General features: G+C 47.3%; 1 protein-coding gene across 1 annotated transcript in view; it reads right to left on the minus strand.

Moving 5' to 3' along the window:
* Window positions 1-27,077, minus strand: part of UMOD (uromodulin) — a 260,131-nt gene that overhangs the window by 58,810 nt on the left and 174,244 nt on the right. The window contains exons 14-15 of the mRNA XM_086939738.1: window positions 14,048-14,210; window positions 13,870-13,954 (exon numbers count right to left, since the gene is read on the minus strand). Of these exons, the coding sequence (XP_086795864.1) occupies window positions 13,870-13,954; window positions 14,048-14,210 (248 nt within the window). The remainder of the gene's footprint in view (window positions 1-13,869; window positions 13,955-14,047; window positions 14,211-27,077) is intronic.

Raw genomic sequence — 27,077 nt, forward strand, 5'->3', positions numbered from 1 at the left:
TTAGTCTTTGAAACCAGCAAGGTCACTGAACAGGGTACAAAAGAACAATCCATCTGATGTAATAATTCATTTGAAAGGGAAGTATCTTAAGATCCCAAGGTCGGAAATACCCATCATCTCAAAAAAATCAAGTAGCTAACACAGCAGTCCTGTTTCTATATGCTTAGATACATCACAATGTAGGACCTTTATAGGCTAGGGTATTAAATTGTATTAATTTCTACAATCAAATATTAAAAACTGCCACATGTGTGCAGTACGGCTTCAAACCAAAAGGGAGTGGGGTATGAAGTAGAACATAAAGCTTCCAGCATGGTCCAATCTGCCCAAAAACATCCACAAAGTGTTGATATACACATCTGTGGTCACCCCTACCTTAAAAGACCACCAGCAAGGTGTTAATGATGAAGCATAACAGTCTGCTCTGAGCAACAGACCAAGATGAGAATCATCTCTGTTGGAGTGGGTCAAAAAGTGTTCAGCCGTTCATAATGCCCCACCTTCTAGCAACTAGATGCAGAAAGGGGATATAAGCAATTACACCCCGGTACCATACCCTGAAAAGGAAGGAAACTTGCAGAGCAAATTACCTATCAAAATACAAACAATGAGGGGTTTAACAGATGTACCCAAAGAGAACAAGGTAGGAATACCTCAAGATGGTAGGAGGGGGAGAAAAAAGTGTACCTGAACGGTGGAATGTAAAGAAAGCAGAGTTTCCATATTGTGAAAAGAACTTTGGCTTACCTCTCCCCATCAGCTCTACTTTCTCCTGATCTAGATAATGCACATTCAGTAATATAAAACTGAAAGGAAGGGGAGAAAACGTCAAGCACCACCCTCATCATGAACCTTGCTGCCACAAATACCAGAAAAGTAGTCCTATTCCTAGTGAACAACCTGAAACCAAAAGGAAACCAGAACTTTAAAAATAGCACTAAAACTCCCTCAGTACTCAATGCTCAATACTTCTTCTAGGAAGGCCATCAAAAAGAGATAGCTATGTCGCGCTAGTCAGATCTGCAGACAAGAAGGCAAAGTCAGCTGACAGTTATGTTTGCTCATTAGTGTGGGGAGAAGATGCAGCAGAGATGTCTGGGCTGCCATGGAATGCATTAAGGTCAAGGTAAGCAGCTTATATTTACCACTGAACTGTACCTATAGACAGCCAACATGGAGGTGAGATGATGATATGGAAGAATAAGAAGTGGCAACATTTAGGAAAAACGAGTGCTGAAGGGGCATTCACGAAAGTTCTCATAGTACTCATGTTTGTTGTTGACTAGATAGATAATAAGTGATTTTTCATTTTGGAACCAGAGATGGACATATTTTGCAGCTCTTCATTATCTAGTATCAAGTAGATAAGGCAAATGTAAGACAAAGTACCTCTATCTTATTCTAAATTGAACTGGACATCGAGGCTCGTGGATGATGAGGGGATGAGACTATCAGAGGGAACCAAGGAGGGGTAAAGTGGGTAGATAAGGCAAAGGATGCTGTGAAATGTATGTTTTCAGGAGTGGCGGAATGTATTGTAATGCAATAAAGAACTATCTTGTGATGAATGGCCAATGGCCAGCTAAAATGTGGGTGGTGTTGGAAGAAGTGCTTTGTGTATCACCTGCATACAGATGATACCAGAATCTAAAAGATGGAATGATTATTTTCAAGAAGGTGGTGTTGATGTGCAATAGCTGTGCTTCAGGATGGAGCCTTGAAGGGAGCATACTGGAATGCTTGTTGATGAGGAGTGAGAGGAGCAGAATGAGAAAGGAAAAGAGTGGAATAAGAATTAGGTGCAGAAAACATGTATTGTTGTATTTCTGACAGGCAGTAGTATAAGTAGTAGCAAACTAGTGTGGTTGATTATGGCAAAAGCTCCTGAAAGGTCAAGGAACACAAACGCTGATGTGGCGTGCTTGTAACAGGCAGAAGTGATGGCATTAGCTACATAAGTGAGTGCAATTTCAGTGAACTTCCAAGCAAGAACTCCAGACTGGAGGAAGTTGGCTGGGGTGTTGGAGCCAGCATAGATCCATATCTACACAATTTTAAGAAAAGGAAAAGTTGATATTTAGAGGGAGAAGATGTGTCAGCAAATATCTATTGAGTAGCGGTATTGTCATTGTGTCCTGGAATCATTGCAGGTATGTATGAAAGGAGATGCAGTGTTGAATAAACTATTGTCTCTAGGTGACCAAGCAAAGATTAAGTGATTTGTATTTCATTTCCATAGAGGGGACTAGTTAGTGGCAGGAGACTATTTGGTACTATACATAGTGATTACCTGTTGTCTGTTTCAAGGTCAACATGTTAAATGAATGCATTGGGGGTTCTTGAGGGTCCAGGTCCTTCAGTTTATATCCATGTGGTCTGGTGGGTGGCTACATAATCAGGAATCAGGAACTATGAAGGTTGAGAGAATATAGATAGCATGAGGGCTCAAATGTACACTGCACCTTCATCATACAGTCAGACTACGAAGTGGAATTGCCGTAGTTGTGTACCTTCTGGAGGCATCATCCCGTGCTCTACCAATAAATGTTTGGGCCAGGCAAGTAATGTAGACAAAGAGAACAGTTGACAACTTGAGCACAGCATTGGACAGTCTGGAATAGGTTTCAACTCTGTAGAAAATTCCAAGAGGGAGATTGTGCTGTAGAATGCAACCCCTTGTTAGGAATAGTTGACTTTAATTGGACTTTTTTGTCAGAGAAAGTGAAAGATGGTTAAGGTAGCTTCTGAATAGGGGCTCAGCCAAAATATATGTTACACTGCAATTTGTGTGAGCCCCAAATACCTAATCAGACGCTATCCCCACTACAACCCCCAGAGGACTCTGAGATCCTCCAACAATAACCTACTAAAACTAGCTAACTTCAACTTAAAAACTAAAGGGGGTAAAACACTCACCCACCTATCCTCCAGAGCATGGAACTCTATGCCCCAGCATCTGAGATCCCTGACCAAGGAAATCCACTTCAGGAAACAACTAAAAACATGGATCTTCAGCCTATCAGACGAGTATGTGCTGGACGCCATCTAATCCTTGTAGGAAGGTGGATATCTGACTATGGTTACCCCCAAACTTTTTGCCTGGTGTTTAGCTGGTTTTTGACTTAGTTGGCCTGGGATCCTGCTATTCAGGGCCCCAGGCTGATTGCTCTCTCCTTAAAATGGACTCCATGTACCTTAGGTGCATTACGAATTGGAACTGGTTCACCTTATGAGCCCCTGTAGTAGTGTACCCTAGGTACCCAGGGCATAGGTGTATCCCAGGCCTACCAGGGGCTGCAGCATGTATTATGCCACCCCTGGCCTGGCCTCCATATTTGACACAACTGGCTGATCACTCAGCTGGGGTAAGTTGGTGTAATCACCTCTTACTTAGGTACAGTATGCCTGTGCCTAACCCTAAACTGGACACATATATTCCTATCAGCCACTCCTATGGAAGGCCTCATCAATCCTGGAGGCAGAGTGCTTGGAAATATGTGAGATGGTGCTCTAGCATGAGCTGAGTCTGTCTGCAGCTGTCGGGAACCACTCCCTAAGCTGTTCCGGGATATTGCCATACCATATACTCTTAAGTGCATTATAATCCTCGCGGTTAAATGCTATCTTTGGTTTGGCTTTATCAAAACATGTCGAGTAAGGTGTCATACGAATTGGAATACTATCCCCTCGCCAGTTCTGGCGACGGGGATAGCATTCCACCCTTCTAGAGGGACACGACATGTGTGTAGCCTTAACCCCGGTTAAAGTTAAACAGAGCCTCAGCATCACAAAATGGATGCTGCCACCCCAGACAGGGTTTTGTGTATTGGGTAGGACAGGGCTGAAAAGAATCAGACATGCCCGGGGCACACAAGGTGTCCCCGTGCATAGGCCAGTCCAAACCGGTCCTGGGACTTTCCAGACCCAGGCCTGGCGAGGAGCTGGACAAAGGAAAGGGGGTGTAACCGCCCCCCTTCCTGGTTCCTCCCAGAGGAGGGACCTAGTAGGTGATCCTCCCCTCAGATTGGGAATAAGAGTGGGAGCAGTGCCCTTGCACAGCAGATCATCCTGAATCAACTTAAAACTAAGAAGACGACTGGACTTCGACATTCTGCTGCACAGAAGACTGAAGAAGAATCTCCCTTGTGGCCTAGGAATGGCCACCCTGTGAACACAGGCACCAACCAGCAACTCGACGTCTGCTTTGCCGCCGCCTCCCGCCAGAGCCCAAGCCCAGAGCCCGACAAGAACCAGACTCCCAGACCTCTCCGAGCCCGATCCACAGTCCCTGCAAAGAAGGGACCCGTGGAGGCACCGAGTGACGTGGGACCGGACCTCTTGAAAGACACTCAAAAAGCTGACTGCGCAGCTTCTGAGGTATCCTCGACGTTGTGCTTTGGGGACTGAGAACCCCCACCATCGAGCAGCCCTTGCACCGAAGATCAGCCCTCCAGCATCTCCACGATCTGCGTGGGGCCCTTTTGCATTGTGCCACTCGACGCGCCATCCCGGCCACTAGCCACGTGGTCAGCGGCCATCTTGGCGACGAACCCGACGATTTAAACAGCAGGTCTGGTTGCTCCAGACCTACACCAGCTCCTGTAAAAAGGAGCACCCGCTCTGACCTTGCTGGTCCGAGTGTTAAGCATCTTTTCACTTCTGCCGGGCTTGCATTTGCCAAGGCCTGTTTGCTCCGATCAAGTTGCCGACACCGCCAACAGCGAGAAGCCTGCGTGGGACAGCTCGTGACCGACGCCTGGACGTCCTCGACCCCGGGTATCCACGTGGCTGCAGAAAGAAGCTACCCGACAACGCCTGTTTGCACCCGACATCGCCTGGTTCCAATCTGGTTCCACGGTAGTCACTGGCTAGTGACTTTGAACACTGTCCCCTCTGCTTTCAGGTCTTCACAACTTCAGATCCACCCTTGGATCCACCGGAACTCTTCACATCGAGCCGCCTGCAGCATCTTCAGCTCCAAGCACCATCGACCAGCGTGACGAAACCCGACACTACTTCGACCCTGTGCACCCGCTTCCTGTGGGTGAGGTAACTCAGCTCCGCCGGTGCCCCTGCACTGGTACACATCTCAAGGGCCTGTGTCTTAAGTTTTAACTCCGTAGGTCACTCGGAAGGTTCCTAACTTTCTAACTTTGTACTTTTTACGCACCATAGACTTTGCATTGGAAAGTGCGTGCACTTTGAACACTGCACCCGAGTCCCGTGGGCCTCTCCCGACTTAGTTACAGCTAGTCTCGAATAGCTCCAGCGATTCCCAAGGCCCTAGGCCTCTTCACTTTCCTATTGGTATCTCTTATACCACTTTCTTAGTATATGGTTTAGGTGGCCCCTAGGGCTCATCCATATTGTGCAACTTTTGTGTATTTTAAACTGTCTTGTGATTTAACGCTTGTGCTTCTGTGCTCATAAAGAGTCCAGGGGATTTTATAGTTAATAAATCAATATATATTTTCAATATATATCTGTGTGGTGTCCCTTTCATTTGGTATTCAAGGGGGTTGTTTACGGTATAACAGCTGGCTTCCCATGCCTTTCAGAGTTTAGCCTAAGACTGCTTTGTCCACGTTACCCCTAGGATAACTGGTCTACAAGGTTGAATTACAACCATCATCATAAGGGTTGCTTGGCATGGTACAAAGTGATCACTAAGAATTAGTGAGCATTATATACCAGGCCAACTTCTCACATTGGTGAGCAGTGGATTGGGATCTGAGCTTGCTGTTGTTTTACCATTACAATCTTTGAGATTATCATTTGAAAGATCATACAGGTACCTGCTAGGTACATATAAAACAAGACTAGTATACTTAAGTTCTACTGAACTTAGTTGTTGTAGAGCAAAGGTAGTAGCACACCCTAGCTACAACTACTAGATAGGTTTAGTAGGTAAACACCAGTGTAGGTAGATTGCAACACATCCACCCACACTAGAGCAATGTCTGGAGCAGAGGGTTCCACTGGGAATGCCTCTGTTGAGAGTGACCCTCCAAGGGCACCATCCAAATTTGCTATTTTTTCCTTTAAGGAATTGAGACAGCTTTGTGTCTTAAGGGGTCTGAAGACAGGGCCTTCCCCTACTACAGACCACCTAAGAGAGCTCTTAGACCAGTCTGAGACTCTAAAGCCCTCTAAGGCAAACCCCACAGGGAATGCTGAAGGAGGCCATCCTTCAGAGGATGACACTGTAGACACCCCTGCCCCTATCATCCTGGTAGATGAGGAAGCCTCCACCACTGGAGCTCCTCAGGTAGATGAGGAGGAAGAGGAAGAGGAAGAAGAGGAGGAGGTGGAAAGCAGTGGGTCAGATGATGACAGAGATAGTCAGGTGCTGGTCAGTAGACTGAACCAGGCTAACTTAAGTGTGTTTGGGACTGAAGCAAGGCTGACCTTGCCCAGCCACCCAAATGGACTTAACCAGGGGCATAGGAGGAGGAGGAATCACTCAGGTGAATCCAATACCTCCCATGTCTCTAGAGGCTCTCATGGTCACTCCAGGAAGGAGATGACTAGCCCTCAGAGAAGGGAACATGAGGCCAAGATGAGAGAGGCTGAGCTTAGGATTCAGAGGCAATAATTAGAGGTTGCCCTGGCCAAGGAGAAACTTGCTAGAGCAAGACAGCCTAGAGAGAGTGGATTAGGATCCACTGGTGGCAGCACTATCCAGAAGGATAAAGACAGGTCCTTTGATACAAGAAACCTGAGTAAGATTGTGCCCCCCTGCAAAGCTGGGGATGATATCCACAAATGGATGACTGCACTTGAGAGAGCCTGCATGGTACAGCAGATCCCTCAGGAGCAGTGGGCAGCAATCTTGTGGCTCTCCTTTGAAGGAAGAGGCAGAGACAGACTCCTCACAGTTAGTGATGAGGATTCTAGAAACTACATGGTCCTGAAGAGTGCTCTGATTGATGGGTTAGGCTTAACCACTGAACAGTACAGGTTAATGTTCAGAGATACCCAGAAGACACAGACTCAGGACTGGTCTGAATTTGTTGAATGTGCCACTAAGGCTCTGGAGGGCTGGTTGCTGGGAAGTAAGGTTACTGACTATACAGGATTGTATAATTTAATTATGAGAGAGCAAATCTTAAGTAATTGTCAAAATCAGCTTCTACATCAGCACCTGGTTGACTCTGATCTGACCTCCTCACAAGAATTGGGTAGGAGGGCAGACAAATGGGTCACAGCCAGGATCAGGCCTAAGAACCAGGGTGGTGACCAAAAGAAAGAGACTACCAAGCCTCAAGAGAAGGGTGGGGATAAAAGTAAGGAAAAGACTTCCCCAGGGCCCCAAAACTCCAAGAATGGGGGTGGGTCCCAAGACACTTCTACAACCCAGAAAAAGCCTTATTGTCATGCCTGTAAACAGGTGGGGCATTACAAAACAGATAGCTGTTGTCCCAAGAATGGCAATAAAGAGAATATACCTCCAGGTAAGGCTCCAACACCTCCTGTCACTGTTAGCAGTGGTCCCCCAGGTGGTGGGAGCACCCCCAAGAATTTGGGTGGGTTTACTTTTGGAGGACAGGTGGACTCTGGCCTATCCAGGTTCCCTAACTCAGATACTCTTGTCTATGAGACTGGCATGGGGTTTGCCAATTTCACTGCTTGCCCAAACACTTTGAGCAAGTATAGACAGGAGCCCCTCATCAATGGCTTGAAAGTTGAGGCCTTCAGAGACACAGGGGCTAGCATCACCATGGTGGCTGAATGTCTAGTCCCCTCAAGGCAACTTTTACCTGATGCCAGATATCAGGTGACAAACATTGATGGCATAGAAACCAATCATCCCATGGCAGTAGTCAATCTTAGCTGGGGAGGTGTCACTGGCCCAAAAAAAGTGGCAGTGTCAGCAAACTTGCCTGTAGATTGCCTACTGGGTAATGATTTGGAAATCTCAGCCTGGGCTGAGGTTGAACAGCAAACCCATTCTAGAATGGTAAATCTCCATGGAAAGGTTAGTGGGGCTGTGATGGCTACAGCCCCAATCCAAGATGTCCTTCCTGAAAAGGTTGGGAGGGCTGAGCAAACCTCAGCCCCATCTTTAGATAACCTCCCTCCTGAAAAGAGTAGCAGGGCTGTGCTAGTAACAGCCCATACCCAAACTGAGTCTCCTCCTGAAAAGGTTGGTGGGGCTGTGATGGCCACAGCCCAAACTCAAACTGATACATGGGTAGTGAAGCCTGAAATGATGGATCACTCAACCCAAACAGAGAGCATTGAGGAGGAAGAGAAATCTCCCTCCCCCCAGACATTAGGAAAGGATCAGCCTCCTCAGGGAACTGATCTTACCCCTGATGAAGGAACTGCCCCAGAGGTTGTTAGGCCTGGCCTGACAGAGTCTCTGATGGCAGTGGACCCTTCTCAGGTGGGACCCAGTCTGGAGCAGGTAACCTGCCCCTCTCTACCTTGCCTTACTCAGCCCAGGGCTGCAGAGGACAAGAAGGACAGTGAACCCCAAAGGGCCCCCTGTCAAATAAAGCACCCCCATCAACAGATTAGGGGCACCGAAACTAGTAGCCCTAGTGAGGTGAAAACTTTAAAAACTCCTGAGGGATCCCCCTTAAAAGTAGTTAGGGACCTCCCCCAGATGGATATTGTTGGGCACAGCCAAACCTGGGACCCTAAGGGCCCAAATCTGACCTGTCCCTCCAGTAAGCCAAACAAAGGGACCCAGCCTCCAGCTTTAGGTAGCCAGAGGTTGACCCTGAGAGCACAGTGCAACTCAGTCAGAGAAAGAAAGGCACACATGGTGGAGAGTGATTGGAGGAAGCTGAGCCCTACAGAGGAAACTCACTTCAGTACTCCATCTCAACACCAGCCTTTGACTTTGCAAAGACACACCACAGGTAGAGATTCCCTATGGTGGAGACCCTCAGATACCCTTAGGGTGAGGGATTGCTTAGTGGACCATGAAACAGGGGGTTACCAAGCCAGAGCTGGTACTTCCTTATATGGCCACTTAGGCAATATAGGCTTACCTGGTCAAGGATAGCCTTATCTCCTTTCGTTTGGGGGGGGGTTATGTAGGAAGGTGGATATCTGACTATGGTTACCCCCAAACTTTTTGCCTGGTGTTTAGCTGGTTTTTGACTTAGTTGGCCTGGGATCCTGCTATTCAGGGCCCCAGGCTGATTGCTCTCTCCTTAAAATGGACTCCATGTACCTTAGGTGCATTACGAATTGGAACTGGTTCACCTTATGAGCCCCTGTAGTAGTGTACCCTAGGTACCCAGGGCATAGGTGTATCCCAGGCCTACCAGGGGCTGCAGCATGTATTATGCCACCCCTGGCCTGGCCTCCATATTTGACACAACTGGCTGATCACTCAACTGGGGTAAGTTGGTGTAATCACCTCTTACTTAGGTACAGTATGCCTGTGCCTAACCCTAAACTGGACACATATATTCCTATCAGCCACTCCTATGGAAGTCCTCATCAATCCTGGAGGCAGAGTGCTTGGAAATATGTGAGATGGTGCTCTAGCATGAGCTGAGCCTGTCTGCAGCTGTCGGGAACCACTCCCTAAGCTGTTCCGGGATATTGCCATACCATATACTCTTAAGTGCATTATAATCCTCGCGGTTAAATGCTATCTTTGGTTTGGCTTTATCAAAACATGTCGAGTAAGGTGTCATACGAATTGGAATACTATCCCCTCGCCAGTTCTGGCGACGGGGATAGCATTCCACCCTTCTAGAGGGACACGACATGTGTGTAGCCTTAACCCCGGTTAAAGTTAAACAGAGCCTCAGCATCACAAAATGGATGCTGCCACCCCAGACAGGGTTTTGTGTATTGGGTAGGACAGGGCTGAAAAGAATCAGACATGCCCGGGGCACACAAGGTGTCCCCGTGCATAGGCCAGTCCAAACCGGTCCTGGGACTTTCCAGACCCAGGCCTGGCGAGGAGCTGGACAAAGGAAAGGGGGTGTAACCGCCCCCCTTCCTGGTTCCTCCCAGAGGAGGGACCTAGTAGGTGATCCTCCCCTCAGATTGGGAATAAGAGTGGGAGCAGTGCCCTTGCACAGCAGATCATCCTGAATCAACTTAAAACTAAGAAGACGACTGGACTTCGACATTCTGCTGCACAGAAGACTGAAGAAGAATCTCCCTTGTGGCCTAGGAGTGGCCACCCTGTGAACACAGGCACCAACCAGCAACTCGACGTCTGCTTTGCCGCCGCCTCCCGCCGGAGCCCGAGCCCAGAGCCCGACAAGAACCAGACTCCCAGACCTCTCCGAGCCCGATCCACAGTCCCTGCAAAGAAGGGACCCGTGGAGGCACCGAGTGACGTGGGACCGGACCTCTTGAAAGACACTCGAAAAGCTGACTGCGCAGCTTCTGAGGTATCCTCGACGTTGTGCTTTGGGGACTGAGAACCCCCACCATCGAGCAGCCCTTGCACCGAAGATCAGCCCTCCAGCATCTCCACGATCTGCGTGGGGCCCTTTTGCATTGTGCCACTCGACGCGCCATCCCGGCCACTAGCCACGTGGTCAGCGGCCATCTTGGCGACGAACCCGACGATTTAAACAGCAGGTCTGGTTGCTCCAGACCTACACCAGCTCCTGTAAAAAGGAGCACCCGCTCTGACCTTGCTGGTCCGAGTGTTAAGCATCTTTTCACTTCTGCCGGGCTTGCATTTGCCAAGGCCTGTTTGCTCCGATCAAGTTGCCGACACCGCCAACAGCGAGAAGCCTGCGTGCGACAGCTCGTGACCGACTCCTGGATCTCCTCGACCCCGGGTATCCACGTGGCTGCAGAAAGAAGCTACCCGACAACGCCTGTTTGCACCCGACATCGCCTGGTTCCAATCTGGTTCCACGGTAGTCACTGGCTAGTGACTTTGAACACTGTCCCCTCTGCTTTCAGGTCTTCACAACTTCAGATCCACCCTTGGATCCACCGGAACTCTTCACATCGAGCCGCCTGCAGCATCTTCAGCTCCAAGCACCATCGACCAGCGTGACGAAACCCGACACTACTTCGACCCTGTGCACCCGCTTCCTGTGGGTGAGGTAACTCAGCTCCGCCGGTGCCCCTGCACTGGTACACATCTCAAGGGCCTGTGTCTTAAGTTTTAACTCCGTAGGTCACTCGGAAGGTTCCTAACTTTCTAACTTTGTACTTTTTACGCACCATAGACTTTGCATTGGAAAGTGCGTGCACTTTGAACACTGCACCCGAGTCCCGTGGGCCTCTCCCGGCTTAGTTACAGCTAGTCTCGAATAGCTCCAGCGATTCCCAAGGCCCTAGGCCTCTTCACTTTCCTATTGGTATCTCTTATACCACTTTCTTAGTATATGGTTTAGGTGGCCCCTAGGGCTCATCCATATTGTGCAACTTTTGTGTATTTTAAACTGTCTTGTGATTTAACGCTTGTGCTTCTGTGCTCATAAAGAGTCCAGGGGATTTTATAGTTAATAAATCAATATATATTTTCAATATATATCTGTGTGGTGTCCCTTTCATTTGGTATTCAAGGGGGTTGTTTACGGTATAACAGCTGGCTTCACATGCCTTTCAGAGTTTAGCCTAAGACTGCTTTGTCCACGTTACCACTAGGATAACTGGTCTACAAGGTTGAATTACAACCATCATCATAAGGGTTGCTTGGCATGGTACAAAGTGATCACTAAGAATTAGTGAGCATTATATACCAGGCCAACTTCTCACAATCCTGCCTAAATCCAACCTCCTGCACACTTTCCAGTTAGCGCCAGGATGCTTCTTCCGGAGCGACAGTCGCGCTTTACAAATACCAGTACCAATACCAATACCAAAGATGGTTTGGGGAATGTATGTATTTATCTTACATATTGTCCACTCGTTTCTCACTATAATCAACCTTGTGACCGACTGCTGCGATCGGTGGCCATTTAAAGATTTTCCAGTGTAGCATCACAGGTGGTCGTGTGCTTTAGGGGACCAGATATCTGAGCTGCCCACAAAGTGATACAATACCGAGATAAAAGGAGCAGAACCAATCTTCTTGCACAGACGTTCTCAATAGGATTTTAATACAACTGTCAGAAGAGCCAGCCATAATGTGGACTGTTAGAACTTGGAGAAACTTCTCAATGATTTGTACAAGAGATTTTAAAACCAAGGGATCCACCAACTCGACGACGGTATCATCAATTTTAATGTATGTGTTTTTATATTTATGTAGCCATCACTTACCTCAATGTTGGAACAAGCAGAAGTAATGGATGACATCTAGAATTATAGGGCCAAATGTATGGAATTCCGTTTTTGCATTTGCTAAATAGCGATTCCTAAGAAAATGCTATTTAGGAAATACAAAATAACATTTATAAAAATAGAGATTTTCTAGTACTGATTCCTACAGAGTAAAAATCGCTATCAGTAAATCGCTATTTAGGAAATGCAAAACCAAGGGTGCCTATGGGCCTAAGGCCCCCCTTGATGCACCCCCCAAAAAAGTGGTGCACGTGTAAAATGCACAAATGTCCTGGGGCAAGAGTGCGATTTATGGCACTTCAAAAAAAATGCATCTTGGGGTGCTTTTTTTATATGTGTACATGGTTACCATCGACTTGGAGTTGATGGTAAGAGCATTTCCTAAATGCCCACTTTGCATTTCAGAAATGCTTTGTATATGTGCCTCGGAAATCGCAAATACGAAGTCCCTATTTTCAATTTCCTATTTAGGGAATCTTTCTACTGGGTACAAATCTCTTTTTGCAATTCCCTATCTGCCTTTGTACATTAAGAAAGGCTGTTTTGCATTGCTTGACGGGTTGAAATTGCAATTTGGCCCGTTAAGAAATGAAAAAGTTTTTGTAGATATGGCCCATAATTACATTATTGCAAAGTTAACAATGTATGACTACTATATAAAATATGTTCACTGTGATCTAGTAGATATTGTTTAATACCAGTGCCTAATTTGTGCCGGTGTATGCTGGTGGTGGGCACTGGAACTCGTTTTTGGGAACGAATACTTTCATCCGACTTTGCTGCAGATCATGAGAGAGAAAGGCAAACAAACATTTTCAAAGCCAATAGGTCTGGCTTCCAAAACGTCTGAGCAATTGATTTGCCAATACTTTTTGCATGAGGATGGTCATGTTGAGATGTAGCAGTTTACCTTCAAAGGTCCTTAAACACGCATAGGAGAGAGAGTAAAGGAAAGCTAAAGTTAAACTGGTGACTTCAGGGTGAGAGGCATGCTGCATAGATTTGGAGGTCTGAGCAGGGAAATGGAAAGGAGTGACTAGCAGCACTTTACAGCTGCCAGGCCCTCAAAATAAAATATAGAAAACGTTACACAAGGAGTGGATGGGGAGTAAAAAGAGAGCGCACACAGACATGGCGGAGGAGGCAGAGGAAACACAAGTATTCCCATTGAGTGTTCAGTACAAAATAATAATAAAAACTCCCTCACGTTTGTGGTGGAAGGATACAAAGCATCTGAAAACTGTGAGAAATACTCCTTGGCATGGCAAACACAACAATAGAGTGGAAGGCCATTGAATAAAAAGCATATAACTGAGATAGATAACAGAGTCAAATGCCAACTAATCGCGAACAATGGCTGACTTAAAGCCCAATCTAAGTATAGGTTATTCATTTAACCAAAGGTTTTGCCAACAAAGAGCTGTCTATAGCCTATTCCTAAAAACTGAGGAAGAAAAAGATAATACAACAGTGGCATGGGGATAGGAAAGGAGGCACCAGAATGAACACACAAAGTGAGAAAAAGAGACAGATTTTATAGGGGTGGGGTGGAATAAAGAGGTATGATGTTGAAATAGGACTAGGTAGCCTTGGTATTTAGCAACTCCAGCATTAGACTCCTAAGAAAACCACCGTTTTTACCTGCACGTTGCATCATGGGCCCAACCGTCAAATTGTAGCTCTGTTGGTCCCCGTCATCACTGCTTGACCGAACCCCAGAACAAGACTACACAAAACAAAAAAGAATGAATCAGTATCCAAATGCATTATCACCATTCTCTAGCAGGCTGTGGTTTAAAATGGAGATAACTTTACTTACAGGCGCACAAGGTCCTTTACTTGTATCACAGAGGCGCGTTTCGCAGTGTAGGTACACAAAGTTGTAATCCCCCAAAAACTTAAACATCTGGACTGAAAATCGACCTTGTGCGGAACGACCGTTCTCTGGCACCGATATCGTCAGATCCTGCTTGTTTGGACAACTGTAAAAACAGTAGAAGACAATTGTATCTGCTGTGATAACAAAAAAGCTAGATTTCAAAATCCAACCACCGAGTAAATTCCTACTGTGCCAACTCTTGACCGGCATGCCGCTTCAAACTGGACTGACTCAAATGATTCTTAACAACACTTACATCTTTGACTCTTAGACTCTTTACAATTTTTATAGGAAACCTGTCTTTAAGGTCATATATTATTATGCTACAGTTTTCAATCAAATATGATGTAAAAGCTAAATCTGGAGTTACAAACTATTGTGGAACAAGGACATGCTATAGCTATTCTTATTGCCATCTGCTAGTCACATTTGAAAGATCAAACCTCTACATCACCATGCCATCCCATGTGTCTACACTTCACTCACTCTACTGTAGGCTACCAAACACATTACAAAACAAGACACCATGGGGCAGATGGATTAACATTTTGTGCCTGTGCAAACTCACAAAGAGTGATGCACACTGGAACAGAGTGTTGACAAAATATTTATTTCCCTCCACAAAGCTTTTTCGCCCTGGAAAGTAGCCCTAAAATTGTTGCAAATGGCTTTTTGAGCTGCTATGAGTTACTTTGTGCCAATGATGGAACATGGGTACTACCACTCATGGCCTTTGGCCCAAAGGCCAATATCAACTAATAACGGTAGGATAACCTCCCTTTAGTTCAGAAGTATGTGCATGATTCTAAGCAGGCTGAAAGAGTGACAGGGATTGGGAAGAGAGCAGTCCCATTTCTTAGCAGACATAGGACTGACCTGATTTCTCTTCCTACCACAAGGCGGTACAGCAACCTTGGTTGCTGCACTTCATTGTGCTACAAATTATTAGATTCCCCCTGTCATATATTCCTTCCGAATGACTGAACCACACAGCAGTACCAGATATCATGATACACAGCACAATACAGAAAAGCAGTATAAAACAGTAAATTATTTAGGAATAAAAAATATTAAGAATCAAATAAAATACCCAAACAGATCTAAACCGCAGAGATCTGCAGATCTTGAAGAAAGTTTCCTCCTTTTGTTTGTTTCATCGATTTGCACCTTGACCGTCTCTCAATGTACCACTGGCCACAATTTCCCACACCACATCTTCCCAACCTGATTCAACATCTCTTGAAACTTTCGGATGGATCTCTTTCAAGCACAGTATTTCGGAATGGTTTCCATTTCTCTTCTTGAACATATTTCCATATTCCGATTTTCCTCCATGACTTGCGAAAAACATGAAAACTACTATTAGAATTATATTCCCACCCCTTTGGGTACTTTCAAATCCTTCAAAATGTCTAATCTTTCCACCTTGATAAGATTAAAAGGCATTGATTTGTTCTGACCAAATGGACAAACCATTTACTATACCGCTAGGCTTCTGAGTAATGTTCCTCTAATTCACTCTCTTGAAAGTCCTCTGCGCTGGCCCATGGAACATGTATTCCGGGTTTTTGGTCGAGCCTAGTCAGCGTGCATGCACTGTGTGGAAGACCTGTTGTAGTTGATAAAGAATTTTGTTTCCGCTTGCTGCTTACCATTGGTTCACCGCAATGTCACTCTTGGTTGCAGCATCCCAAGTGGTTCACACTGTGATATGTCACTTCCGTTTGTCGCAGAGGAGTAGCGCCTAAGTTCCGTTTCCTTCACTTCAATTCTTTACATGTTGTTTCAGAGAACTATTTTTTTCTAATTTTTGCAGCGTGGCATGCCAAGGTTTCTCTTCAAACATGGCAGCTGCGCCTTTCTTTTGTTATGCACGCCGCGGCTTGCCTTGAAATATATTTTAACGCTCAGTGCAGCACTCATGAAACAGGTGCCGTGCTTTATTTTTTACTTACAGCTCAACGACACAGTGTGGTGCAGGCATTCCTGCATGTGCAGTTTGGGAGGCTTAAAGCATGGCACTGCTCGCCTTCAAACATACTTTAAGTGTGAGTGCTTTTCACATGCTCTTTTTTGGGGGTTTGTGTCTTTGACTCTGCCCATGTGACCCCGCACGGTTTACAAGAGTACTGCATGGGGTCTAAAGTGATGCCTACCGCAGATGGTGTGCCTTGAAGCTCTTCTCTGCTAGGGACAGAGGGTCAGGCTTGTCATTGGTTTCATTCAAGTGAGTGGGGGTCACAGAAGAGGGAGCCTCTCTTATGTTCCTTGGTACCTGATATTAACTTCTGCGCCGAAATGACCGCTTTTCTGGGTAGTCGGTAGCGACTTACCAAGCAAGTCATGCCACTGTGTGAATCTGCCTGGCGTAGCTTGGGTCTGGTATAGGGGGTCTGTCAATGCTCCCCCTCTCCTTAGGTTAAGGTGCAGAACAGTTAAAGCTTCGTAGCAGTTATCGAGTTTTAAGGTTGGCAGCTCTTGTCGGGTCTCAGCATGCATAAGGCAAATGCCTCCCATCATTGGGCTCCTGTGCGTACAATGCGGCCATAGAAACAGATGATGAGAGGCTTTCCAGGCAATATGTCATTATCAGAACATGTGAGGTTGCCGGGCACCCCTTGGCTCCTTCTGCACTCTTTGCCTGCACTTGCAATGCTCGTCGGTGACAGTGCTGTACCCAGGTAAGTTAAATGTAGGCAATGTCTAGCTTGCACCTCTTGGGTGCATGAATTTGCTGGTATTTGGTTGTCTGATGCTTAAAACAACCAACTGAAGCAGTTTCTCATATCCCACCCTTGATGTGAGAAGAAGCTGCACTAGGGCCATAGCTACCGACTGAACACGGGGAGCAGGATTGAGTCTCTGTGTTGGCTTAGCATCCTGTGATTCTGGGCACCACCTCTTAATCGCCCCCCCCCCCCCTTGGGTTGAGCTTGCGCTATAAAAGCGACCAGATATATGTGCAGTTGTATGCACTGGCCATTCATCCACTGCAGGAGTATCTCGACACTGCTGGGTCAGAAACATGGAAGAACAGGTCCAGAGCGGGAATTCACGTTAGTCGGTTACTCTTGGCGCTAAGCCACAAAGTGTATGTTTATTTTTATCAAGCAGAGAAAACTGAGGTGAGTGGTGTTTTGCGTCAGCCCCCAGGCAAATCATTTTGCAGGTAGCTCTGGCAGCCACTTTAAATCACAAGGCTAGAGGAAAGGCAGCAATGCAACTCACTCTCTCCAAACAATGCACGCAAACTCACACTTCATCAGACTCGAAAACACACCAGCACTCAAAATTGTGCAGAGATCAATACATATACTCAAACCCACACAAACTCACACCTTTCTGCTACTAGTCAGAAAAAAAAGATACAACAAATACCCTCAGAATGATACACACAAAAACACACACTCAAAATACAGATCTGTACAAACTGACACAATCAGACACAGGAACCCCTGTTGCCTCTTGCTTTTAGAGGTTGGTTTGCCTCTAGTTCGAAAAATAAAATGCCCTCAAACCGAAAAGCTGCAAACGACACTTCTTGGCGGCTAATGCACATATATGCTTTCAGCGCCCATCGAAACTTGTTTTTTTTGTTGGTGTCTTTGCCTTTGACACCTACAGTTTACAAGAGTAGTGCATAGGTTATTAACGATGCAATAACTTCAACTCAGCAAATGTGAGACCTATTGCATTTCCAATGCTTGTTTATCTTTGATGTTTATTCAAACTATGCCTAACCAGCCTCCACTGCTCTGGCTTATCTGACTTCCTTCCTTGTCATTCTGCAACCACAAAGGTTACACCTCAGTTACCATTGGCCCCTCGCTTAAGAATTCAAACAGGCTCCTTTCAGTCATCTAGTGTGGGGTAGTTCTGTATGAAATCATAGTGGTTTCCGCTGAAACTCAGACAGAACATACAGTGAGTAATTCATGTGTTGGGCTTAGAAAATGGGTTCAGTATGATACGATACCACCCTCACTCTGAATTCTACTCTTCTGTATAAAATGAGTTTCCCATCAGTTATGGATTAAAGACTGTTGCCTGACACCATCTCGCGAGATGGCGACTTACTAATAAAAAAAGAGAAATTCTATAAAAATGTATAGCCATAGACGTCATCAACCAAGCAACAAACTGCACTTCTAGCCACATTTGGCCAAATGCTCAAATTGCAGTATTCACCCTTTCAACAAGGATGACCTGGGAGACCAAGTTGTATGTGGGTAACAAGTGTAAATGGAAGGATTTTTAGAGAAGGCAATTGTGTTTCTGAAAATGAATGTTGTCCTCGCCAATGACAAGGGAGTATTTACTGCATGGGAAACTAGATTATCCATGGCAGCATGACTTGTCATAGCAAGTCAAGTATCACTTCCTACAAAATCTTAGAGGTGCATATTTTACATGCCCCTTGCACTGCCAGAGCGGTGACGCAGATTACAAAATCATATCTGAGAGGCCTTGCAAAGCCTCTATGTGTGGTTTTGAATGGCCTCATAGATATGGAGTAAGGCAAGGTAGTGCAAATTTCTGTGTTGCCCTACTCTTCATTCAGGAGGCGTACCATGGATGTGGTGGTGGCTTTTCCCACGCAACACCCATGGATTTTGACACCGCCCCAGATTTACAAGAGCATGTCAAGCAGGGGAAGCGCCAAAACCTTACGTCTCCTGTGGTGAGGCATAATGAGAAGAAATAACTTTATTTCTCCTCTTTCTGCAGCACAGATATAAAGAGGAAAACTCCTCTTGAAATTGTTTCTGAGGAGGAAGGTGCATCTTCCTGCACAAAAACAGTCCTTCTGACAACAAAGGCCCCTGGGTGTCTGCATTGACGGTAAGCTGCCGAAATGGTGGCAGTGCCGGGGGGAAGGATAGGAATGCACGGTATTGAATAAATACAGTACAATGCTGCCTTTTCACTTTGGGGTAGGGAAGTGCAGCAAGGTGCCTTTCTTCGCTGCCCTATGCCAAATCCTCATAAATGAGGGCCTGAGTATTAGAGAAGGCAGGAATTTGGATGCAAACTGTATATAGACTGCTTGTAGACTTGAGGACGGTCATTGATTCCTCTTATCTTGAGATGAGTATACCTTTCCTGCCATTTACAAAGTTTTAAGTTTCATTGTTTAGACTACCTTTGATTTCATTTGTCCTCATTGCAGGTGCTAATTCATACTGGTTGGCCGAGTCAGCTGTTTACTTCTGTGTTCTTCCAAACTAGAAGCTAAATATTGGTTCCTGCTAACTGAAGAATAAAAGTTCTCACACCTTCATCAAAAAATCATAGTCATCATTCTGTGACGAGTTAAGGGAAACTTTGCGCCTCATGCCCGGATAACCCAGCAGTTATGATTTTAGGTCCAAGACCACCAGGCCACAAATGAGTGGGTAGACACAGATTGTACCCAGTTTTCCAATGTTTGGGGCTGCAAAATTAGTTCTTGCATTTAATTGGTAGAAAGAAGAGACTACCCTATTCCACAATGGTACCACAGGCTGTGTTTATTGCTGGCCGGAGATTATTTGATGCATGCACAGGGAGAATCTGGAACTGGCTTTGATGGCAAATGGAGACCACAGCTGGATGTATTGGGCAGTGGAATATCACTTACTTTGTGTCCACCACGATGGAGAGTGATCGGAATGTTTGGTCCCAATGTCTGAAAGATGCATTTTTGGAAGGCGGGATGAGGGGATCATGTACTGTGAGATTATTATTATATGAAAACCTACTTTGGCATGTGGAGTGACGATAACTAGTTATAGTCTGTTGCTGGTTGACCAATAAATAATGAAAATGTAATACTTTTTTTGTAGAAAACTCTCATGGACAGCTTGCAACCTGTGCAGCTAAGTGCGGCGGAGCGGAGCGGGGAGGAAGTTGACAGATGACGGAATAGGTTTTATTTTTTTACTTAATTTTACCTATTCCGTCGTCTTTGACTTCTCCTATCCACCCCCACCCCACAGCCTCAATGCCTCACCTGGCTTACCTCTGCCGGCCACTGCTTGCAACAGAGCACAGTATTTGTGTAATCTCTGTAGAGATACATAGCATGTGGATAATTTGTGGACTTACATCAACGGCAAAAAGAACAAATGATGGACAGAATGCTGAACATTGTCAAACATTCACCCCCAGTACTGAGATCTGGGACAAAATCTATAGATTTTTTTGTGCTCACCACGCCATTCCAGTTTGGGCCAGTCATATGTAAAACAGTATTGACCCTGCTCCCCATGGGAACAGTTTGAACCGAACTGCCAGGCCAGGTCTTCCCTGGACAGTAAACAACCAGCCTAGAACATGTTTCAGAGTATCACCCCTCAGCAGCCAGGATAGCTTGACTCCAGTGTCATGGTGAGCACGTGGCCCGTGTCTGGGCCTACCCTTCCCACTTAGGGTGAATAATGGGAAAAAAACAAATGATGGACAAAATGCTGAACAATGTTAAACATTCAGCCCAGTGCAGAGATCAGGTCCTAAATCCATCATTTCTTTTCCCACCACACCATTCCAGTTTGGACCCAGCCATATGCAAATCAGTCTTGACCCTGCTCATCATGGGAACATTCCAGCCTGAACTGCCAGGACAGGTCCTCCCTGGACCGGAAACAAGCATCTTAAGACTGGTTTTGGGGTATAGGATCAAGATTGGTTTGCATATGGCTTGATCCAAACTGAGGTCGCATGGTGAGCAACAAAGATGGATTCAACCCAGGTCTGTGACTGAGGGTGAATGTTTGACAATGTTCACAATTCCGTCCATCATCTTTTTGATTTGCTATAGTTGCCATAAGTGGGAAGGGTATGACCATACGTATGTCCTGTACTCACTTAGTCACTGGATTCAAGCTAGTCTGTTTGATATGGGGTGATACCTTATAACCGGACACAGGATACTTGTTTTCTGGTCCAGGGAGAACCTGGTCTGGCAGTTCCAGCTGGACTGCTGCCAAGAACAGTAGGGTCAAGACTGATTTGTATATGGCTGTGTCCAAACTGGGGTGGCATGGTGAGCAAAAAAACTATGGATTTAACACAGATCTGCGACTGAGAATGAATGTTTGGCAATGTTCAGCATTATGTCCATCATCTTTTTGTTTTACTATAGTTGCCCTAAGTGGGAAGGGTATGCCCAGACGTAGGTCCCGTGCTCAATTTGCACTGGTTTCAGGTTTGCTTGGCTGATAAGGAGTGATACCCAAAAACTAGACCCATGATGCTTTTTTCCAGTCCTGGGAGGATCTGGCCTGGCAGTTCAGGCTGGACTGTTCCCACGGTGAGCAGGGTCAAGAGTGATTTGCACATGGCTGGATCTAAACTGGGGTTGCATGGTTAGTAAAGCAACAATGGATTTAATACAGATCTGTGTCTAGGGACGGGTGTTTGACAATGTTCAGTTTTCCGTCCACCATATTTTTGTTTTGATTTATATCAACACCATACTCATGCAATACCAAGAACTTCATACGCTGATTTGAGACTAAATGAAATTGATAAATAGGGCTTTTTATCTTTGGAAGCAGTACTGCTTGATCTAGCTTAAATGATGCTGAGTTGAAGGCTTTGGTCAAGCCTGACTAGACTGGTCCCACCTCAGTGTTTGCTTTTGTGTGAAGCGTGCTGAGATGGATGGCAGCTTGAGTACAAGAAGAGGGGCATTTTTGTGTTGGAAGTATATTTCACAGTGCGTTTCAAATCATCAAATCTGTGTCTGGCACTCGGTCTGAATTGTTTTTTTTATTTCCTAATTTACTGGGAATGGGAAGTTGACAACATTAAAAAGGCTCAGTGAGTCGTGATCCATGTTCCAGGGATGGTGTAAGGTAGGTGGAGGGACAGGTCTTAAGTAAGGATGAGGAATATGTAATTTGTTTTTGATTTGAATGCAGTGCATCAAGGGAAAGAGAAGTGAATGACATACCTGAGTGCCTCAGATTATTTTTGTTCGAGAAGAATACAAAGAAGTGATGGGGACTGGTGGACTGTAGCGGAGCACTGTTTTGACACAGAACATAGGGCCCAGAGAAGTGATCATGCCAAAAGCTCAGCACTGAAGATTTGGGGAAGGCACTCTAGTATATTGATGGAAGACCTGTCAGTGGTAATGGCAAGCTGTTTTAATTTATTCACATATCAACAAACAGTAGTCGTATTGAGCATCGTGATGAGATCAAATCTGAAGAGCCAATAACATATGAATGGACATACATTTCTGAGGGTGAATCTCAGGTTTATGGAAGGGCCAGGTTGTAGGGTGGGTGATAGCAGATAAGGTGCAAATAGTGAGCTGTCTTGGGTGGGGTCAGAAACCAGAGGTGATGGGATAGATTTGGGAGGGCGTGGCTTGGATGCCGAGGAGGTAGGCAGCGTGAGCCCGGAGCTCCGCGCCCGATCCCAGATATCATCCTGATAATCCACGCGAATTCCAACGAAAATTGGAAAATCAACTGGCTAAAGGTGCCACGGAAGCAACGGCGTTCGGAGTGGGCGACCTACGGTTGCTTATCGTCCTGAAAATTGAACTTTAGCAAGTGCCTCGGGTACGATAGACTTCAATCTAAGATGGCGCCCTGAGGCCTGGGCTGGTGCCGCAGAGTGCGGAGGTGACTTGTGGCCCGGTACTCCTGATGCCCTAGTGCCAGCGGTGATTGCTGGACCGGAGGGTCTCTCTCAACCCTGTGAGGAGGCACGGGTGACGTTCTCCTCGTTTTGGTGGTGATTAGACGGTGGAAAGGGGAAACAGGAAAGTTCACCGAGGAAGACCCAAAATGGCGGCGGCTTTGTGAGGCGATTACCACTCTCCACGCGTGGACCGAGGTTTCGGGACCCCAACATCGACGCTTGCTTCCGAGACTAGGACCGACCCCGCGAGAGAGATCTGGACAGTGCTCAGTGTCCTGCGTGTGTTCTAGATCCCCGGCCCCATTGTTCAGGGAACTCTCCGGAGGTGAGGTCCTGAACGGCTGACCGACTACGCGGAGATTGGTTGGGGCCCCTGGGGCCAGCGATTGTTGTCGCTGAGATGGGGAAACCGAAAGGAAAGGGGGATGGAGCGGCTGACCCAGAAGCGATGGACGGAGCGGATCATGATCACCCTGCTCTCCAACGCATGCAAGACCGCATACTGGAGGCCATCACAACCACAAAAGACACTCTGCAGCAGGACATCGCCCAGGTAGCGACAGGCCTGGTTCTCCTGAAAGCGGAACATGATAAGCTTAAAGACAGGGTCAAGAGCGTGGAGATATCCCTACAAGAATTGACCCCGGATCACAAAACGCTAAGGGGCCAGATGGCGGATGCCCTGGATAGACTGAAAGTATTGGGGAGGAGAGCGGAGGACGCTGAAAATAGGAGTAGGCGCAACAACGTTCGTCTGGTGGGCCTTCTGGAAAAAACCGAGGGAGACGACATGGTGGGCTACCTAGACAATTGGCTACGAACTGAAATAGCGCCAGAGGGACTCTGTCCCTTCTTTTCGCTAGAGCGGGCCTACAGAGTCCCGGCCCGACCACCAGCTCCCGGCCTGCCCCCTCGCCCGGCGGTGATTAAGCTGCTTCACTACAGAGACCGGGACTGGTTACTGCAGAGGGCAAGGGAGGCAGGGCCCTTCCAAGTTGACAATAACAGGGTCACCCTGTTCCCGGACTACACTTTTGAGACCCAGAGGCTCAGGGCCAGTTTCCTGTCGCTCAAGCGTGAGATCCGTGGAGAGGGCATTAAATATTCCCTCCTCTTCCCAGCGAAGCTAAGGGTGGTGGTGGACGACAAATCGCTTTTCTTTACCACCTCGGCAGATGCTTGGGCATGGTGGGACACGTATAAGGCTGGGACGGACGGAGCCAGAGCCAGGGCAGAGGAGGCTCAAAAGAAACAGCCGATCAGGAAATCACAACGTATTCGCAAGAATCGACGAAGAACTGGGAAACCATCAGTGTCGCAGACTGAGGAGGAACGGAAGGCTGCTCTGCAGGCGGTGGTGGATCTCTCAGGTGCAACGCGGAGCCAGTCCGGGAAGGGCACAGACTCAGAGGAGCAGGGTATGGGGTCGGAAACAGAACTCTCAGAATTCGGAGGTGCCAAGGGCCCCGTTGTAACGCCTCAAACATCGGGAGAGATCGTCGAGGCCTGAGACACTTGCTTTGGAGAACGGCCTGATGGTCTGACACTGGGGCGCTGTGCCCGTGAGTGCAGCTTCACGTTTTTGTGGGAGTTCGAGAGTTTTCATGGGGGGATTACGGGGCGGGATATGCGGGACTGATCTGGTTTAACAAACTCCTTCGGTATCGGACCGCGCCCTACTGGCCCTTAAGGTCATCGCAGTGGAGACTGCGAATTGTAGTGTTTTTTTTTTTAGGGAATTACTTAGTTGCAACAGTTTGGATGGGTTCTCTTCCAATTGAGGGGGGTCCTGCCCTGGGGGGGTGGGAACCGAGAGTAGTTGGGGAAGCTCAGGTTGGGGGCGGAGGGGTGCGGGGTTCATTTGTTTGGAGAGGGTGGAGGGTTCAGTATTGTGTTGGCATGAGCGCATGGTCGGAGGTTGTTATTGCTATGTCTGGGGATGCAGGGGAGTATAGCTAATACGGGGGCTCTAAAATGTGTGACCTAGAATGTGCGGGGTCTACATACCATGGTGCGCAGACACAAGGTCCATGCTTATCTGAAATGTAGGGGAGTGCATATAGCTTTTCTTCAAGAGACGCACCTCTGGCGCTGCAGAGAAGGTGGAGGGGGCAGCTGTTTAATACGACATATTCGGCCTTTGAAAGGGGCGCCTTGATTTGGATACGGGCTGGGGTTCCCTTTCAGGTCACCAAACAAGTAATAGATCCAGAGGGCAGGTTTGCGGCTGTGGAAGGGAGACTTAGGGGCCGAATGGTGTCATTATGCAGTGTGTATGCTCCGAATGTGGATTTGCCCGCCTTCCTGACAGTGCTTTCGGGCAAGCTGGCAAGTTACTTGGCGGGTCCAATGGTCATGGGAGGGGATTTTAATTCAGTAGTGGATACCATATTGGATAGGTCTCACCCTCCATTACATTCATCACCGGTACATAGGGTAGCGAAACGGAGATTAGACTGGCAGGAGATTTGGGATCTCGGAGATGCCTGGAGGACATTGCACCCTATGACGAGGGACTACTCCTTTCATTCTAGTATACACGACCTACATGTTAGGCTGGATGTGTTTTTGTGCTCTTCACCCGTGCTTGCAGCGGTAGGAAGCGCGGAGTACTTGGCCCGCACATTGTCAGACCATAACCCTTTGTTATTGTCCCTGAATTGGATGGTAGATGTCTCTTGTGTCCCAACTTGGCGACTACAACCTGATACCTTGGATGATTTGCTATTTAGGGAGGCCTTGGGAGAGCGAGTGACTCGTTACTTCGAGGAGAACAGTGGCTCCACATCCACCAGGGTTGTGGAGGTGGATGCGTTTAAGGTGGTGGTTCGGGGACACTGTATTGGGACCGTTGCGGGTGCTCGTAAGACATTGTTGGACGACCTTGATCGTGCGGAGCGACGGCTGAGGAAGATAGAGCGAGAGCGCCCGAATCATCCCGAGCTTCAGGAGGGGGTTAGTGAAGCCAGAGAAGCGATGGCGGTGGAGTTGGAGCGGTTACGTAGTTTCGATCACAAGGTTTATCTGACTAGGGCGCATGCGGAGGGCGATAAGGCGGGGACAATGCTGGCCTGGCTTGCCAATCCGCTACGACGGGGTGCCCCAATCGTGTCCATTCAGGAGGAGGCAGGCGGGCTTTGCCACACCCAGGCCGGGATCCTGGATAGGTTCAGGGCGTATTATGAGGGCCTGTATGAGAGCGGACCGACGGGCGGGGTGGAGGAACTGGATGCCTTCCTCGGAGGGCTACAGTTACCGCAACTAGAACATTCGGAGGTGGTGGAGCTGGGCCGAGCTATAACGATTGGGGAAATAGGATGCGCAGTGAAACAGATGGCTAGGAATAAAACCCCGGGGCTCGACGGCCTGCCGATCGAGTTCTACAGTAAATACATGGAGTACTTAGCCCCGCAACTGCAATCGGTTTACAATGAAGCGCAGTCGCGATGGAGACTGCCGCACTCAATGTGTGAGGCCCTTATGGTCCCCTTGTTGAAACCTGGTAGATCGAGTGACGCCCTCTCCTCTTATCGCCCATTATCAATGCTCACGACGGACTACAAGATCCTGAGCAAAATCCTGGCTAATAGATTGTTAGCCCACATGACAAGCCTGATCCATAGTGATCAGTCTGGCTTCATTCCAACGCGAAACACCACCCACAACATCCGCAGACTGACTAGGCTGCTGGGAGCCCGGTTGCCGGAGGGATCTGCTCCTTTAGTGTTCTCCATAGCCATCGAGAAAGCTTTCGATAGCCTAGAGTGGGATTATTTATATGGAGTGATGAGGCGTTTTGGACTAGGGGAGGGCTACATCAGCTGGACCAAAGTCCTGTATACTGAAGCCACGGCGAGGGTTCGAGTGGGCTCGCTGATCTCGAGTCCATATCCGGTACGATGCGGTACTAGGCAGGGATGCTCACTTTCCACCCTTTTGTTCGCGTTGGCGATGGAACCTTTTGCAGCGGAAGCCAGGTCTGGACGCTATTATAAGGGACTGGTCTATAGGGCCAGGCCGCACGCCATCTCGTTGTACGCGGACGACCTGTTGATGTTTTTGGCCGATGCGGAGGAGGAACTGATGGGAGCGAGGCGTTTGCTAGAATTGTTCGGGCGGTTATCGGGCCTGAAGGTCAATTGGACTAAATCTTGCCTGTTCCCATTGAGACGGGGAGAGCCGTGCCCCCTCACCACACAGGAACTTAGATGGGAGCCTCATTGCCTGCATTATCTGGGGGTTTATGTGCATCATGCACCTGCAGATATGCTGGATGGTAATATCACCCGTTGCATTAACGCCTTGAAGGGGAGTATGGACTTCTGGGCCACCC

This window comes from Lissotriton vulgaris, chromosome 10, assembly GCF_964263255.1.
Source record: "Lissotriton vulgaris chromosome 10, aLisVul1.2, whole genome shotgun sequence".
NCBI classification, from domain to species: Eukaryota; Metazoa; Chordata; class Amphibia; order Caudata; family Salamandridae; genus Lissotriton; species Lissotriton vulgaris.